The sequence below is a fragment of the Pimephales promelas genome, chromosome 7 (genome assembly GCF_988280905.1).
Source record: "Pimephales promelas chromosome 7, fPimPro1.hap1.1, whole genome shotgun sequence".
Classification (NCBI taxonomy): Eukaryota; Metazoa; Chordata; class Actinopteri; order Cypriniformes; family Leuciscidae; genus Pimephales; species Pimephales promelas.
In genome coordinates this window covers 15,363,436-15,380,916 of record NC_142775.1, presented here as the reverse complement: position 1 = coordinate 15,380,916, position 17,481 = coordinate 15,363,436, and the positions used below count along the sequence as shown (strand labels likewise).

General features: G+C 39.7%; 1 protein-coding gene across 1 annotated transcript in view; it reads left to right on the top strand.

Annotated features, from left to right (window-relative positions):
• Window positions 1-16,429, top strand: part of slc49a4 (solute carrier family 49 member 4) — a 62,252-nt gene extending 45,823 nt beyond the window's left edge. The window contains exon 9 of the mRNA XM_039685630.2: window positions 14,665-16,429. Coding sequence (XP_039541564.1) covers window positions 14,665-14,780 — 116 coding nt within the window. The 3' untranslated portion in view covers window positions 14,781-16,429. The remainder of the gene's footprint in view (window positions 1-14,664) is intronic.
• Window positions 16,430-17,481: the final 1,052 nt, after the last annotated feature.

Sequence of the window (17,481 nt, the reverse complement as noted above, 5' to 3'; positions counted from 1 at the left end):
TTTTATTGGAACCAGTAAGCAACCACCTTGCCAACATTAAGAACAGAGCATCTCTGAAACTACAGTCTTGTCTAGGAAACCACCCACAACATGTGGTGCTTGCCTGTCAAGTCATCCTCATTTTTAACAATGTAGATTGGTTCAAAGCAGCTTTACAGAGATAAACATATCATTTAAGGTAACAGAAATTGGTTTGGTTTTGTAGCGGTTCTTGAATAATGTTATTTTCCAGCTAAAGTTAGTTTTGATTGATTCACTTCCGTCGAAATGGAATTTGTTGTTAAATTAGGGGCCGCTAAGATGAAACCGTTATCTGTAGACTTTAAACGCGAACCTGTGATAAACGCACATGCGCGTTAAGAATTGATTCTATAGTTGTGTGCGTTTGTAATTTCCTACAAACCATGGCTAAACCAAGTACTTGTCTTGCCTATGAATTTTGATACAGAATTTTAAATGATTTTATCACTTCTGGGTTGGTACGTGAACCATAATTTCCAAAACGCTCTATCTGTATAGTGATATAGGGATCCTTCATAGGAAGAGGCTAGTTGTTACTTCAGCAATGCGTTGTCATCGGGTCCAGGCAAGGGCCTTCGTCAGATCTGGAAACGGCCTGGATCCGGCAGGCTGTGGGAAGACCTTGGGATAAACAAAGACACTAAAATTAGCGTAGAGTACATCAGGATTTAAAGGGCACCTATTATGCCCCTTTTTACAATATGTAATATTGGTCTCTGGTGTCCCTAGAATGTATTTGTGAAGTTTCAGCTCAAAATACCCCACAGTTAATTTATTATAACCATTTGAAAATGTCATTTTGGGGCCTGCTTAAAAATGACCTGTTTCGGAGGTATATGGCTTTAAATGCAAATGAGCTGCATATCCCCTCCCTGCCTTTGGATGAGGGCGTAACTTGATACCTATGGCAGTCGGTAAGCAGAAGGGCTGAGAGAGTGAGAGACGCGCTGTTTTGAATGTCATTCAGCGTACGTTTGAATCGGAATATATAAATAGCACGAAGAGACTCCGGCAGAATAAACACAAATGAGAATGGACCAGTACGTCTCGGTATGGTTATTTGATACATTTATGTACTTTAGAGTTGTAATCGTGTTCCCTTTGAAATGATGGGCATGTAACACACACACACACAGACACACATAAACACTAATGCTAGCGCATATTTTTTTGATATTACATACACATACTGTGATAAAGTTTGCTACGTACAAGCGAAATTACATTTATGCGAGGGACGGGGACCTGTGGCGTCATGTTTACTTGCCATACGGGTGCTTATGTGGCAAATGTGAGGAGATGGCTAACATACAGAACAACAACATATATGCAGTTTTTAATACAATATCTTTAAATATATATAAACGTATGGTTACACACTATACAAACAAGGTTTAAATTATATAGCCTACACAGACATCCTACGACGACAACAACTTTAGACGCATTTGTTGTTGAATTGGCTGACATTGACTGAAAAGACTATTTGCTCAAAAATCATAAAACACACTTACTGTTACTGGATGTGACGGTGGATCGCAAACAGTAGATGACGATCCACAGTTGAGGATTAACTTTTAAGCCACAACAACAGGATTAACCCACGAGTCCACGACAGAACACTTATGTTTCCAAGAGACATAACAGGTAATGGAGGATGATGTGTACAGATCACCGAGGGCGGGGTCTAGGCCACAGCCACACTGTCAATCAACCCCCTGTCTCCCGTTCTACGTCACAAAGAGCTGAATCTCAGAACAGCTCGTTCTGAGGCAGTGCATATGATTTATTGAGATTGTAAAAAAACCACTGGGTGGATTTTTATCATTCTAGGGTGGTTTTGCTCACACACTGCCAACACACATTTATGTTCAAACACCATGTAAAAGTGAATTTTCCATAATAGGTGCCCTTTAAAGGAAGTGTTCCCAATTCCGGCTGACCTAATCTATGCAGCCTAAAATTGAATTATAAAAGTCGATAATGTATTATGTGAATGACAGGTCAAAGAGATGTGTTTTTAGTCTAGATTTGAACTGACAGAGTGTGTCTGCTTCCCGGACAATGGTAGGAAGACTGTTCGGAAGATTTGGTGCTAAATAGGAAAAGGATCTACCGTCAACAGTCGATTTTGATATTCTTGGTATTATCAACTAGCCAAAACTTTTAGATCGCAATAGACGTGAAGGACTATAATGCGTTAAGAGCTCGCTCAAATACTGTGGAGCTAAACCTTTAAGTGCTTTGTAAGTAATCAGCAATATTTTCAAATTTATATGACGTTTAATAGTCAGCCAATGCACTGTTGATTGAACAGGCCTAATATAGTCATACTTCCTGGTACTGTACCTCCCCCATTTTCTTTATAAATTAGCATATGTTACGAATTGTAATGCTGTCAACCTCTATTCACACTGACTGACCACTGTCAAATCCAGATGTCCGCTGTGATCCTTATCTCCATTCTGTCAGTGGCCTGTGAGTGACCGGCTGACAGGTCTCTGTTTTGATGAGCGGTTAGGTTGCTGGACGGCTCCCAGGTGTCAAGAAAGGCTACGAAAACTCCTCCGTCTTCTTGCTGATCCCTTGGAGAAGATTAAACTGAGATGAGTGAGCTTAACTGGCTCATCCTTTCAAATCTGATCGGGTTATCGGTTCCAAATGAAGCCATGAGATTCGTTCTGTTTTTGTATTGCTGTCAGTGCCGCAGTTGCCCGCCAGCACCGTGCCATGGCTGAAAATAATGTTGGAACAATGAGGTCTCTCTCTCTATATATAGATGGTTATTGCGTTGGCATTGCTATTGAGTTTTGAACGCTTTCTGTTTAGGCCAAGCGGTGTGTAGGTGCTGAAGAGATGATAGATGGATTTCTGTTTGTTTCATCAGAACCATCCTGCAACCTCCCTCTGTTTCCACTGGCAGAGTGCCCTTCTCGGCATAATAAGTTCTCTGTTAGATTAACTGCTCAAAGTCCTCCTCTTAAAGGTGTAGATCCACTTAAAAGTTTAGTGAATATAACTTTAGAGAGGTGCATTTTGATGACAGCTCTAGTATTATCACCCTTGCACATTGATGTAACATTTATTCTGTTGTTTTCATTGGCATTTTTCTTATTCGTCATATATTTCTTTGAAGTAATGACCCAACTGTAAAAGTGTTACCATCTAGTGGACCCACCAGTTCTAGACATTTTTACTCCAAATTTACTGAAAGTACTGGAATTTTTACACTGTACAAGCCGTAGTGACAAACTTAACACCAAAGCTTGTATTCGGCTTAAGATTTTAGTAAGATTTTATTTTTTCTGAAAGAAATGAATACTTTTAGTATGCAAGGTGGCATTAAATTAAATGTTATGTATTTCAGTTTAAAATAAAAACTGTTCTTTTGAACTTCCTATTGATTCTGAATAAAAAAGCTTCACACACAAAAGTATCAAGCAGCTCAACTGTTTTCGACATGGATAACTGTTTTCTTGAGCACCAAATTCACATATTAGAAAGATTTCTGAAGGATCATGTGATGCTGAAGACTGGAGTAATGATGCTGAAAATTCTACTTTGCATCACAGGAATAAATACCATTTTATATGTATTAAAACAGAATGTCTGGGCACTGGTGAGCATCCGTTGGGCTAGTTTTTGTGGTGTGTTCCACATGCATCTCTATTTGGACCCGATTCCAATAGATGAATTTGAATGAGAGGGATCCTCTGATTGGCTTAGGGGATGAGTGTATGAGAATAAAAGTGGAGAGCGAAGAAGTTGAGACGGCACAGACAGAAGGCTGTTCTAATTTCATATCATCTTACCTGAGGATTCCAATAAGTGTGTAGTTTTATAGCAATATGAGCCACCTACTGCATGGAATAAAGAAAGTGATCAACATGATGGTATTCAAAATGGTAAGCAAGGTCCCAGGCCATAACAAACTCGCCTTTTGTCGCCGCTATAGTTCTTTGTAGACGGCTTGGTCTGTCACGACCTTCAGAAGAAGTTTGACTCCTGACAGTTCTTTTGTTTACCTTTTTGTAATGACCCTTTTTCCTTTGGATTCATTGGTAATATAAATTTGAATTATTGTGTAGATTGTTTACCAATGTGCATTGAAAATGGGCTCTTATATTGAGCCTGCCTCGATGTTCTTTTATTATTCCAGATCCTCTTTTTTTTTTCAGCCACCCAAGGTTGTATTGATGTGCTTTTAAGAATAGCACCTGCCTGTAACAGATGATACATTCTCAAATTTCTTACACTTTCTTTTTATTTAATTTAAAACTAAATGAAAGGGATGTGCTTCATTGAGTGAGCGTTGCTGTCCTTCCCAGCTGGCCATTTAAATTGGCAAGGTTGCTTCATTCACCCTTAAATCTGAAAGCTGTGAATAGCTGGTAAAGATTGAACAGTCAGCCTTTTTTATTGTGGCTTTGTAAAGGACATGTCACCTACTGTTTGAGGGTGGCCCGTCTGTCAAATGGCAATAATAAAATTAAGGGTCCAGTAACCTTTTATAGAGACCCAGAGTACTTCCTGGTGGGGTATGTCTGCTCTAAACTCTTTTTGCAGCATTCGATTTAGCACGTTCAATTGCTTGTGAAGGTAAACCTTCAGCAAAATCAAGTTTCCTGGCTTTTCACACCATGCTTAAACCTGAGTTGAAGCTAAGGTGTGTAATTCATTCGAGTATATTTCCTAGAGATGTAATATTTATGTTGTAATGCACATATACTGCACTATACCATCTGGTTGATCAATATTGTATTATGCTTATGCATATATATTAATTGTGCATGCTAGTTTCCTCATTTTAGATTTAGACTTTGTCACTTAAAGTAAAATTTTAAAAACAGTAATTTAATTGTAATTGTAATTTCTACACACCTAAAGGATTATTAGAAACACCTGTTCAATTTCTAATGAATGCAATTATCTAATCAACCAATAACATGACAGTTGCTTCAATGCATTTAGGGCTGTGGTCCTGGTCAAGACAATCTCCTGAACTCCAAACTAAATGTCAGAATGGGAAAGAAAGGTGATTTAAGCAATTTTGAGCATGACATGGTTGTTGGTGCCAGACGGGCCGGTCTAAGTATTTCACAATCTGCTCAGTTACTGGGATTTTCACACACAACCATTTCTAGGGTTTAGAAAGAATGGTGTGAAAAGGGAAAAACATCCAGTATGCGGCAGTCCTGTGGGCGAAAATGCCTTGTTGATACTAGAGGTCAGAGGAGAATGGCCCGACTGATTCAAGCTGATAGAAGAGCGACTTTGACTGAAATAACCACTCGTTACAACCGAGGTATGCAGCAAAGCATTTGTGAAGCCACAACACGCACAACCTTGAGGAGGATGGGCTACAACAGCAGAAGACCCCACCGGGTACCACTCATCCCCACTACAAACAGGAAAAAGGGGCTACAATTTGCAAGAGCTCACCAAAATTTGACAGTTGAAGACTGGAAAAATGTTGCCTGGTCTGATGAGTCTCGATTTCTGTTGAGACAAGCAGATGGTAGAGTCAGAATTTGGCATAAACTTAATGAGAACATGGATCCATCATGTCTTGTTACCACTGTGCAGGCTGGTGGTGGTGGTGTAATGATGTGTGGGATGTTTTCTTGGCACACTTTAGGCCCCTTAGTGCCAATTGGGCATTGTTTAAATGCCACGGCCTACCTGAGCATTGTTTCTGACCATGTCCATCCCTTTATGGCCACCATGTACCCATCCTCTGATGGCTACTTCCAGCAGGATAAAGCACCATGTCACAAAGCTCCAATCATTTCAAATTGGTTTCTTGAACAGGACAATGAGTTCACTGTACTAAAATGGCCCCCACAGTCACCAGATCTCAACCCAATAGAGCATCTTTGGGATGTGGTGGAACGGGAGCTTCGTGCCCTGGATGTGCATCCCACAAATCTCCATCAACTGCAAGATGCTATCCTATCAATATAGGCCGACATTTCTAAAGAATGCTTTCAGCACCTTGTTGAATCAATGCCACGTAGAGTTAAGGCAGTTCTGAAGGCGAAAGGCGAAAATAAACTATAATATTAATTATAATTTATTTTAATTCGTTTTTTTTTTCATTTAATTTGTCTTATTTTTAATTGAATTTTTCCTCTTTTTTAACATCTATATTTAGAATCACATGTATATAACAAATCAAACTCAGTACTGCAAAGAGTAATTCTGGTTTAATCTTGTAAAGAGAAAACAAAGGCTACAAACTGTCAGTCATCCTCTCTTGATTCTGCCTGGGGCCAGAGCAAGACATTAAACTGATCTGAAATATGCCATCAGTCTTCCAGCTGAATGGGGAGCGATTAAGAATAATTACAGCAATAAGAGGACCATCTCAGACACCCCAGCTCGCTTGACAGGAAGTGAGGAGCCCCGTGGGTGAGAGAGACGACATTGGGCCGCCCGGTCACGACGCGAGACAGCGGCTGTAGGATGTTTCCTCATCACTCCCTCCTTGTCCTCGCCTTTGTCCCAGCGCTCCTTGTGTGAGAGATTTTGAGTGTCACGGTGAGTGGCCTGTTTACGCTGTCATTCCACCGTGGCCTTTTCAGCACATTACGGCCCATGAGACGATGGCAGGAAAGAGACAGGCTAAATTGCACCCTTAATAACAACATCTCTGCATTCTGCTGTCAGGTATTAAGAGGAGGGAAATGCGACATAACAGTTTGACTGCTGTGTAAACTGACAGACAGGATATAATTGCTGTGCTCCTATTATTGTGAGAGAAGGAGGGAGAAACCGAATCCTTTAAACCAACTAGTTTTGTATTCTCCAAGGTTGGGCCGCTCTGTCCAAAGTTCTGCCCTCCATTAGCGCTGGAAGGGTGACTGTTGACGACTCGCGGATTTTTGGGGGGCGTCTGATTGGATTACCTGAGGCGAGCCGAGCCGCTCTCTTCATTAACATGCGCTGCAGACATCCTGCCTGGTGATGCTACCTCTCTCTTTTAAATTGATGAGGCTGGGGCGAGCGTGCAGCACAGACATAATAGCCAGATAAACACAACTCCATTAACCCGCCGCTATACCAAGCGCAGCTGAAGGGCTAGTAAGGCCTGATTAATGACGGGGACTTTTGGAAAGAATCCCCGCTTCCCATCTCTTCGAGTCGTCGTGGCTCTATCGTCCGCCGTACCTGGTTGTGTTGACTGTGCTGCATGGCTAAATCATATCATCTATCCCAAATGGGCTCAGCAGCTGACCCAGCATGCATTTCACCTTCTGCCATCGATTGCAGCTCTCACTTCAGGGGCAATTGATCAACCTGTTATCTGGATACGGGACGCCTTGAAATTGAAATCCACTTCTCTATTAAATTAAGTTGCGCTCTTTCCTTTGTCCTCGAGGGTCTGTGTGTTTGACCTGGTTTATGTTATATTCAACCCAGCGCTCTATCAGAGCCACAGCAGCTGGTGTGAGGCTTTCATCTATTGAATCGCTCAAAGCACTATATGTACTCTGAATGTGTTTGCACAGCTCTCGCATGCGCTTTTCAGTGTTGTCCTTTAAAAGGTATCTTTGTATTCATGTGCGGCGCGTGTGAAGTCAGCCAATTGCTGGTTTAAACTCAACCATGTGCAAAACCTCTCGTAACTTTAACTGTCCAATGAAAGGAACAGAGCCGCTGTGGGAACCTGTGTGTGTCTGCTATCTCTCACAGTGTGATGGATTTCAAACAATTATTAGTAAATTTTGTTCTTCTAGTCTATTTGCCTTTGATTATTGGAGCATGACCATGTATATGGTTTGGTCAGAAGGAATGAAAGACTACGGAGAAGGGCAGAGAGACCACCACTAACCTAATTGCGTCTTTACAACACCCGCTCCTTGAGAAGTAAAGTTGAGGAGCTCAGAGTCAATACCAGAGTTCGACATGAGTACCGGCATTCATGGCTGCTTGTGTTCACTGAGACGTGGTTACTGACTCGCTCGTTGCCCTGGAAGGTGTTTTTTTTATCTGGAATGCGATAAGAACGACAGCAAATGGGGTGGTTTTTGAGTTTATGTTAACTAAAAGTGGTGTTCGCAATTCTCGGTGAGAGAGCTGGTCTGTTATTCCGGCATTGGACTTTGTCCTTTTTATCTTGCATGTAAGTTTGGGAACATTTTTATATGTACTGTTAATATTCCACCTTGTGGGAATGTTGTAAATGCAGCTAAACCTACACAGACAATTAAGATGTACCCCTGAAGCACCTTGTTTTATTTAATGGGATTTCAATCATTGTACACTTGAAGCTGTGTTGCCTGGATTCCATCAATATGTAGACTGTAATACTAGAGGCAAAAACATCTTGGACAAATGTTATGGCACTGTTAAGAATGCCTATACAGCTAAAGTTAAATCACCACTAGGCTCCTCTAATCATAATGCATTTAATTCCTTTGTATAAGTCCCTGCTTAAAAGCGGTAAACCACAAACTAATACTGTATATGTGTGGAACAGTGATGGTATAGCTTGTTTTCACGTGACCTCACGCCACTGCGTTGCCATGGCGCGAAATGCAGATGGAGGGCAGGAAGTGATTTTCTATATTTAGGAATATAGTTTATGGTTGCTCAAATCGTCGTTTATGGTTGCTCAAATCGATCAAACCACGAGGAGTTTTTAACGTGTGCCCAAAGTTGTTGTTCATAAGGGGGGAACATACAAGAAATTGACAGAAAAACACCAGGAAAAATGCCTTGCAAACTTACGTCTGCGGTCAGGAGGAGCCAAATGGGAAAATGCCCGTGTGTATGTGTGCAGTGATCACTTTGTCAAATGTGAGTTAATACATTATTTATGTGGCTTATAATTACATTATTCAGGTGTTTAAATACACTTATGTGGCTGTTTGTGTAACGTACCAGTTTCCGAACTTTGTAAAGTCAATGTATGTTTGTAAAGGGGGTCGCACACCGGGCGCACAGCGCCGCGTCGCGCAGCGCCATGTCTTCAAAATTCGAACACATTATTCTCTATGTGTGTACACACACCGGCGGCGACATTCGGCGTCTGTCCGCGCCGCCCAGCTACGGCTCAGGACCGTGTTCAAAACCCTGCCGCGCCACAGAGCGCCATTTGCATAGTTTTATATTAAAATTGCATTTATTTGTCTCAAATCGTCTTTAATACATACTGACTTCACCCTGTGCTGCAATATATATTTAAGCCTATTTAACATTCCTAATTTTCCTAATTCCTAACAGCTTGAATAGTCATATTGGGGAAAAAAATGTAAAACAAACATTAAAATAAATCAATTTTTCAATAGGCTACTCTATCATATTAACCATACACTAACTGTGTTATTATTATTATTAAGTAACGTTACCAGTCTAAACCCATCAGCGCAAAATATTAATGCATAGGCGATGTAACGTTTGCCTCACGTGGTTACATTCACGGTCGTGTAGAGCCACCTATTGGATTTACCAGGTCACAACACACTTCAGGTAATTTCTGTAGCGTAGCAGCGGAGCTAAATGGATGAAGAAAAACTCATCAATGAAGTAGGGAGTAGTATGAAGGAGTAGGGAGTAATCAATGAAGTAGTTGCCTAGACAACGGATAACGTTACAACAAAATAACAGACTTAACAAGGTGATAGACACTTTTACTTGGTTAATAACGTTCAAACATCAGCTATTTTATTCACTTAACATAAAAAAATATATAATACATCCAGTTTAAACTCACCCATCTTGCAGCTCTTGACTTCTACCAGGAGTTGATTAAAAACTGAGCTCGTGCGAATAGAACGTGCGCATCCGGTGTGCGATACCTGTGAATTGTTCTAGACGTGGCGCGACGCGACGCGGCGCTGCACTGCGCGCCCGGTGTGCGACCCCCTTAAGACGAGTTAGTTGCTGATATCTACAGCCTCGATGGCAGGCAAATCTCTCAATTCAGTTGAAAATCGGTCCTCTTCATAACGTAAGGATCACGTCCAACATATGTTTCGATTTTCTGTTTATATATTTCTCTTGTAATAGCGTCTAAAGTAGTACAGTGCGGATTTTCCTCCATCTCGTCCATTGCGCTCTTCACTCCTTGCCCTCCATCTGCATTCCGCGCGTCAACACAATCACGTCACTGCAACCACCTATTGAAACCTTAAAAGGATGCTTCTCCTGTACCGGCTGGAACCACTTTCAAAGTTTGGACTTGGAGGAGGCTTTAGAGACTATGACAGATTATATAAATGTCTGTAAAGATAATGTGTTAGACAGGGGTGGGGGGATTGATCTAAATATTGATACTATCGATGCCAACACTGGTATTGGTATCAGATCTGTACAACTGTAATTGAATCGATATTTTAATCTAAATATATCTACGTTCGTTCACCATAATTTGCTCGTGTCTTCTACCTCTACAATCCTGAGCAAACGCTGCTTTCACATCCATTTGCTCCTCCTCCCCCTCCTGCTGCTCTGCTGTGATTCGTTGTTGTGTCGTCACATGACTCACTGACACAACGCGCAGAGGAGCAGCGAAGGCTGAAATCTGGCTGATATTAAGGGAATGTAATTGCACAGGTATATTTGTTCTTTGTTTGTTCTTCAGTAATAATTGTGTGCACTTTATTTAACTTTATTTCATTTGATTTTAAAACCAGAAAAAAGTTCAAGTTCAAGTTCATTTATTTATATAGCACATTTAAACAGCCGCTCAGACAGACCAAAGTGCTATACAGAACACAGAAATAAAAAAATAAGCATATCACACATAAAAGGCAGCAAAGCTACAAGTAGCCTTGTCAAAAAAGGGAGAGATTTTTGTTATTCTTTTTTTTATTATTTCTTTTTTTAAAAAGGCTGTAAAGCATTCATTCTACAGTGCCTAATAACTAATTATCGTGTGCACTTAAATACATTTCAAAAAAAAAATAGGTAATGCTTCCTTTTACAGTACAGTACTTACAGTGTACTTACTTAGAAAGTACTGGCTAATATAAGGTAAGTACATGGAACAGGGGTAGGTTTAGCGGTAGGTTCAGGGTTAGTACTAGTTATTACCCAGTAATTGTAGTTACTAAAATAAGTATATAGTATTTACATGGGTAACTGGACTGTAAAAGCATTAGCATTACCAAAAAATATTGCCTAAAGAATTGATCATTCATTCACCTCAGAAATAATGACATACTGCTCTCTCCTACACAAAAGTATTTTTTTTTAAGTAAAAAGTATCGTATCGGTATCGGTATCGGCAATACTGTCCCTATATGTATTTGGTATCAGACCGATACCAAATTTTGCAGTATCGCCCTGGCCACCTGGTGTTATCTCCAAGGAAATTAAAGAGTGCATAGTACCGAAAAAAGTGGCTTTTAGGAGAGGAGGGCTTGTAGCTATGAAAGATGCCAGAAGGAATCGAATTATAAACTAAGGAAAGCTAGGAGGCAGGAGAGGGAGACATTTGAGACCCATTGTTTGACTATGAACTTCAGAAAATGATTGGACTCTATGAAATATATGACAAATATGGCTCCAGCCAAAAGATCTATCAATGTGAGAGATGAGGGGGCAAAGACAAATGAGTTTTGACGTAAGAAACTTCTCACAGGAGCAGGAAACTGCACTGGATGCCTTGTCTTTATTAGATTCTCCTAAAACAATTATTGACCAGCATATGGTTAAGAGATTGTTTTCACATGTCTGTCCTAACAAGGCTTCTGGGCCAGACGATATTTCCGGGAGGATCCTGAAATCTTGCAGTAGAGAGCTGGCAGAATCCTGGCACCCTATCTAAAAGAAATCTATACAGTTCCCTCAATTTGGAAGAGTTGTACTATTATCCCTGTCCCCCCCCCAAAAAAAGGTTAGCTGTAGGGAGAATAATGATTATCGTCCAGTAGCACTCACTTCAATAGTAACAAAGTGTTTTGAGAAAATGATGATTAATTTTGTAAAAAACAGAGGTTAGTGGTCTATCAGACCCATTTCAATTTGCATACAGGAGCAATAGAAGTACAGATGATGCTGACATGCTGTTATAGCTATTACGCATTTGATAAATAAGCACTTAGAGGATCCTAGCTCGTATGCACGTCTTTTATTTGTAGATTTTACTTCAGCTTTCAATATGCTGCAGCCGCATCTCTTAATTGCAAGGTTGAATGATTTTAAAGATCATCCACTTATTATAAAATGGTATTATTCTTTTTTGACCAATCGTAGGCAGCGGGTTGGTGTTAATGGTACATCATCTGAATTCAGAACGTTGAGTACAGGAGCCCCTCAGGGTTGCGTTAGTTCACCGGTTTTCTTCAATTTGTATACAGATGAGTGTAGAAGGCAGTATTATTATAACCGCGTCATTAAATTCTCAGATGATACTGCAATTTTAGGTTTATTGAAAAAGAAAGACTGGTGTGAGGATAACCACCTAGCTCTGAATGTCAATAAGACAAGGGAGATGGTGTTTGACCCTAGAGGAGTTGGTGATCACAGGCCTGTGATGAAATCATCATACAGGTGCCTTCATATAAATGTCTTGAGGTCTGTTTTGATAATTCACTCACATGGAATATTCATGCAGATAATCTTTGTTGTAGGTTACAACAACGGTTGCACTTTATGGTGTGGACCTTGGGTTTATGATAATAAAAAAAAGAGAGCTTAATTAGATATAGCATTACAGCCTGGTTTAGTAATCTGTCCGTACAGCGTAGAACTAAACTGTTCCGGATCCACACAGCTTGGAAAATGATTGGAGTGAAAAAACTGTTCGTGGCGACAACTGTTATTTTTGTATATTACCGGTGAAGTATGGTATTCGGTGCTCAAAATGCTGTCATCATTAACCACAGTCATCCTTGGATGCCACTAGATATCTTTTTTTTAGGTACTGAAAAAAAAAAACACATTATGTGTTAACTTGCCTGATACTTTTTCAAACATGAAGAACATATGCCTAGCATAGTTGTATTTAATGAATACGGAAGCTTGTTTCCGCCACTGAATAAAAAGAAAAAAATAATTGTGACTTTTTATCTCACAATTGCGTGTTATAAAGTCAGAATTGCGAGATATAAAGTCAGAATTGCGAGATATAAGGACGCAATTCGGAGAAAAAAAGACACAAGTGCGACTTTTTATCTCACAATTCTGACTTTTTTCTAACAATTGCGACTAAAACACATAATTTATATGTCGAAATTCTGACATCTTTTCTCAGAATTGTGAGATATAAACTCGCAATTGCGACTTTTCAGGCAATTCCCTCAGAATAGTTTAAATCTCACATTTCTGACTTTATAACACGCAATTGCGACTTTATATCTCGCAATTCTGACTTTATATCACGCAACTCTGACTTTATATCTCGCATGTCTGACTTTATAACACGTAATTGCGACTTTATATCTCACAATTCTGACTTTATATCTCGCATTTCTGACTTTATAACACGCATTTGCGACTTTATATCACGCAATTCTGACTATATCTCGCATTTCTGACTTTACAACACGCAATTGCGACTTTATATCTCGCAATTCTGACTTTATATCAGAATTGCAAGAATTAAACTCGCAATTGTGAGAAAAAAAGGCAGAATTGTGAGACAAAAAGTTGCAATTAGCTTTTATATTTTTCATTCTATGGCAGAAACAAGCTTCTATAAATGAATGCCGTGCTATGGGGGAAAAAGATTGTTGCTTTTATTTTATTTATTTCAATCAGTAAAGCGAAAAACCCCCCCCCCGCTATTTCCAGAAATATGTAATGCGATCTGGGAAAACCCACCATATACCAAATCTGACATATTACAGGTTTTGAGACCCTATTAAAGCTGGGTTCAAGCTTTTTCCAAATCTGTTTTTATTTATTGTATCGTTTTTCTGTAACAAAAGTTGTGGTTATCTGATCGCAATTATTTTCAGAAACGGAATTTTGAGAAAAAACGGTTTAATTAACGGTCACGTCCTGGAACGACTGGCACTCTTTATTTATTGCCTTTTTTTCATATCACATATTTTAGTAATCATCATAGATTAGGGATCATTCGAAAGCTTACAGTTTTGAAATTGGACGATTGAGAGGCGAGCAAGATCTTTTAAGCGAGCAGCTTCAGACTCTGTTGCTCTCTTGTGCTCCGCATCACACCACACGATAACGCTGGATAAAAATAAATAAATAAAAACTTGCGTGCCATTGTAATTCACCCAGGACTGGACATTATTCTGTTATGTGGTTTATTTTGATAGGTGAACTGTCTTTGTAGTGTTAAGAGAAGGAAAGCTAAACGGGAGATATTGTTTTTTGCCCCTCCGCTCCGCCATGCATGTTTTTAAAGAGAAACATAGTCATTATAAATCGCTTTTTTTTCTGAACTAAACTATTGAATTTTACCAAGATATATTCAGAGATGATAAACAAGATGTTATAGAATAATAATTTTAATAAAAACCCAATTTTGACCAAAAAAAAAATGACATTCAATCTATAGTTAGACTTTACTGAAAACGTACCAGCGCGACATCCGACGGGTTTTCCCAGATCGCATCACATATGATAAACTCATGTCTGTTCTATCATGTATTGATGTACGTGGTATCCAGCGCTCTTCACACTATCATCGCTAACCTCGGTCAACCTTGCTGTTTTGTTTTTCAGAGCTGTCCTGGTTGAATTGGTGTTTGACAGGATCCTGCATCTTCAGTCTCCTGCTCCTCCTTTTCTTCAGGGAATCGTACGACCGCCTCTATTTGGACGTCTTTGTCTCTGTCTGAGCACACAGTGTGAGTTTTTTTTTTTTTTTTTCCCACAGAAGAAGACTGAAGGTCTTTTTATGGACAATGTATTCCAGCTGAGAGCACAGAAAGGACACACAGCATGTTGCTCACTTTAATGGATCAGTGCTTTTTCTTTTGAAAGATGTTGTAATTGTGAAATATATGATCAGCAGTGATGGCAGTGCATTGTGTAAGCATCATAACTAACTGTAGGAACTTAGACTTGACTAAGAAGGAAAGAAATGTAGATACTGACCTTGACATTTTGCCTTCTGAATGCATCCCCTTTTTTATATTTTTTTTTATCCTTTTTTTTTACGATCCATGGAAAGGATGTGTTTATATACCGTCACAACATAAAGGACATTTATTGCGTTGAGATGCAAGCCCAAGCGGATCTTCTCGTGGATTTGGCAGTGCCCCATGGTGATGACTCCTCTAGTGCTCTCACCACTTCTAATGGGAGTGTAAAGGATAATTATAGACAAGCTCAATTAGCCGCCTGGTGGGAGCTATGGCCGTCTGTGGATCTGGGACCTCTTAGAGCTGTAGTGTCACTTGTAAATAGCCTGTGGGATCCAAGCTTTAATTGACCTTTGATAGGTCTGTCAATAAGTGGCATGTGATGTGGTCCTCAAGTCGTATCGTTTTCCTTATCAGCCCATATTATGCAAAGGATTATCCTCCTCTGTGGGGTTTAACTAATCGTTTTACAGCGATTGGTCAGATTCTGTGTCATGTTACCTCAAGATGTCTGAGGTTATGGTTTATGAGCTATTTTCATGTTAAGGTAGCCATTTGTGTTCATCTCTATCTGTAGCATGCGCACAATGGGTGTCTGTTGCACAAGCCTTTGAGCCTTTTTACAGAATTGTTTGCAATTGATTACGTTTTAAGAGCATTTAAATGTAATTTATTAACTCGTTTTAGGGATTAATTCACTAATATTGACAATAAGGGATTGTTAGCGTTTTAACATGGCATTACTGACTGCCAGAACAGCAAAACACCAGCAATAACAGCCATGTTAGGTAGCCTTTTCGTGATTTGTGGCACAACCTCATGCGTCAACGAGGGCAATATTCCCTCTCCCTGACGTGTGACCCGTGAACCCACTGGTCTGTTCTCTCCTGGATTTTTCAGCATCACCATAAAAATGGAGCCCATCTGATTCTAGACTACTTCATCGCATTGGTTGTGTACATCTTTCCTGTGAAAGGTGAAATTTGGTGGCTGGATTGACTTTAGTGGAACTGTTTTGACGGTTATCAGTGGAAAGGAAAAGTATTTCATGGACATGCTGAATTCTTTCAGCCCTCACATTTCCACAGCTTTGCAACTGAGAACGTTGGACACACAGTTCGGTTCTCCTCTGGGAAAATGCTTGCGAATCACTTTCCGTGTTTCTCTGTACAGAACGGTTCTCTCTTTTACCTGTGAACATGCCTTAATTAACAGTAACCTTTGTCCTGTCCTCCTCTCCACTGTGATGTGCGTGCCACGCTGCAGTCGGTGCTTGTGCTCTGTTCTGTCACTGTAATGTTAATGGTAAGTGGCACAGGATGGGGTGTACGTGTTCCTGTCCGTGTGCAAATACATGTCAAAGATTTTTAGCACCTTATTAAAAAGATGTTTTTGAAATGGAATTGTGTCTTATTCTCCTCTCTGTCATCGAGATGTCGACCTGGCTTCTGTAACGAGAAAGTGTGAAAATAAGTTATAAAACAAATATTTATGACTCTAAATTATGATTGCATGAGCCATGTACAAAGGCATTGTAGCCATTAGAGAATGCTGCCAACTTTTTGTTTCCACATCATGGGCATCTATGTGTATGAGGTCATATTTTTGGATTTTGCAGACGCTTCACAATGCTCCACACCCTTCAAAGCATGAGATCATTGATGACACCAGGATTGAGAGTGGGCGTACACAGCAAGTATGTGTTTAGCATATTGTGCGGTACACCAGCCAAAAAACCTGCGGTTTGTTTGCAAGCCTATAGAGTATTGTTCTAATCTGAATTTTGCCAGTGTTAATTTTTCTTAATAAAAATTTGGATTAACAGTTTAATTTTCATGGAACAGTTTAAAAGTCTTGTTTAACTTCGATGGGCTTATATGAGTTCATTTTAGGCTTTAAAAACCTTGACAATAATAATATTTAAAATATAATAAATATATTGGATATATATTACAAAAACTAAAGTAAATATTATAATCTCTAAATAATATTAAAGACACGAAAACCACGAATACCAAGTTTAAAGATACCCCCACCCCTTATTTTTTCACCCTTTCCACTTTCAAAGAATGAAGTATTGAAGTTTCTTAAGTTCTTTTTTGTTTCACAGCACTGCTGTCAGAGCATTGAAAGAACATTGATCCCTTTCTTCATCCCACCATAGCTGAATACCAAAAAGGATCATTTAAGCTTGTCACGTCAAATTTTCAGCACATAAAAAAGCCTCCGATTCAAGTGTTACTTTTCAGTGTCGACAACAGCAGCAACAGGCATCCTGGGAGAAGATTGTCTTAAACAGGTGTTTTCATTCAGTGACAAGCAATTTCATAAAATCCATTTTAGCTTTGTTCCCCTCCCCCCTCCATCCTCCATGCGCTCTGTTCCGCCATGGTTCCTGTTCTTCAGCACATGACGCACACTCTGTTGTAAACAGTGCTCACTGTCAATCTAGGAG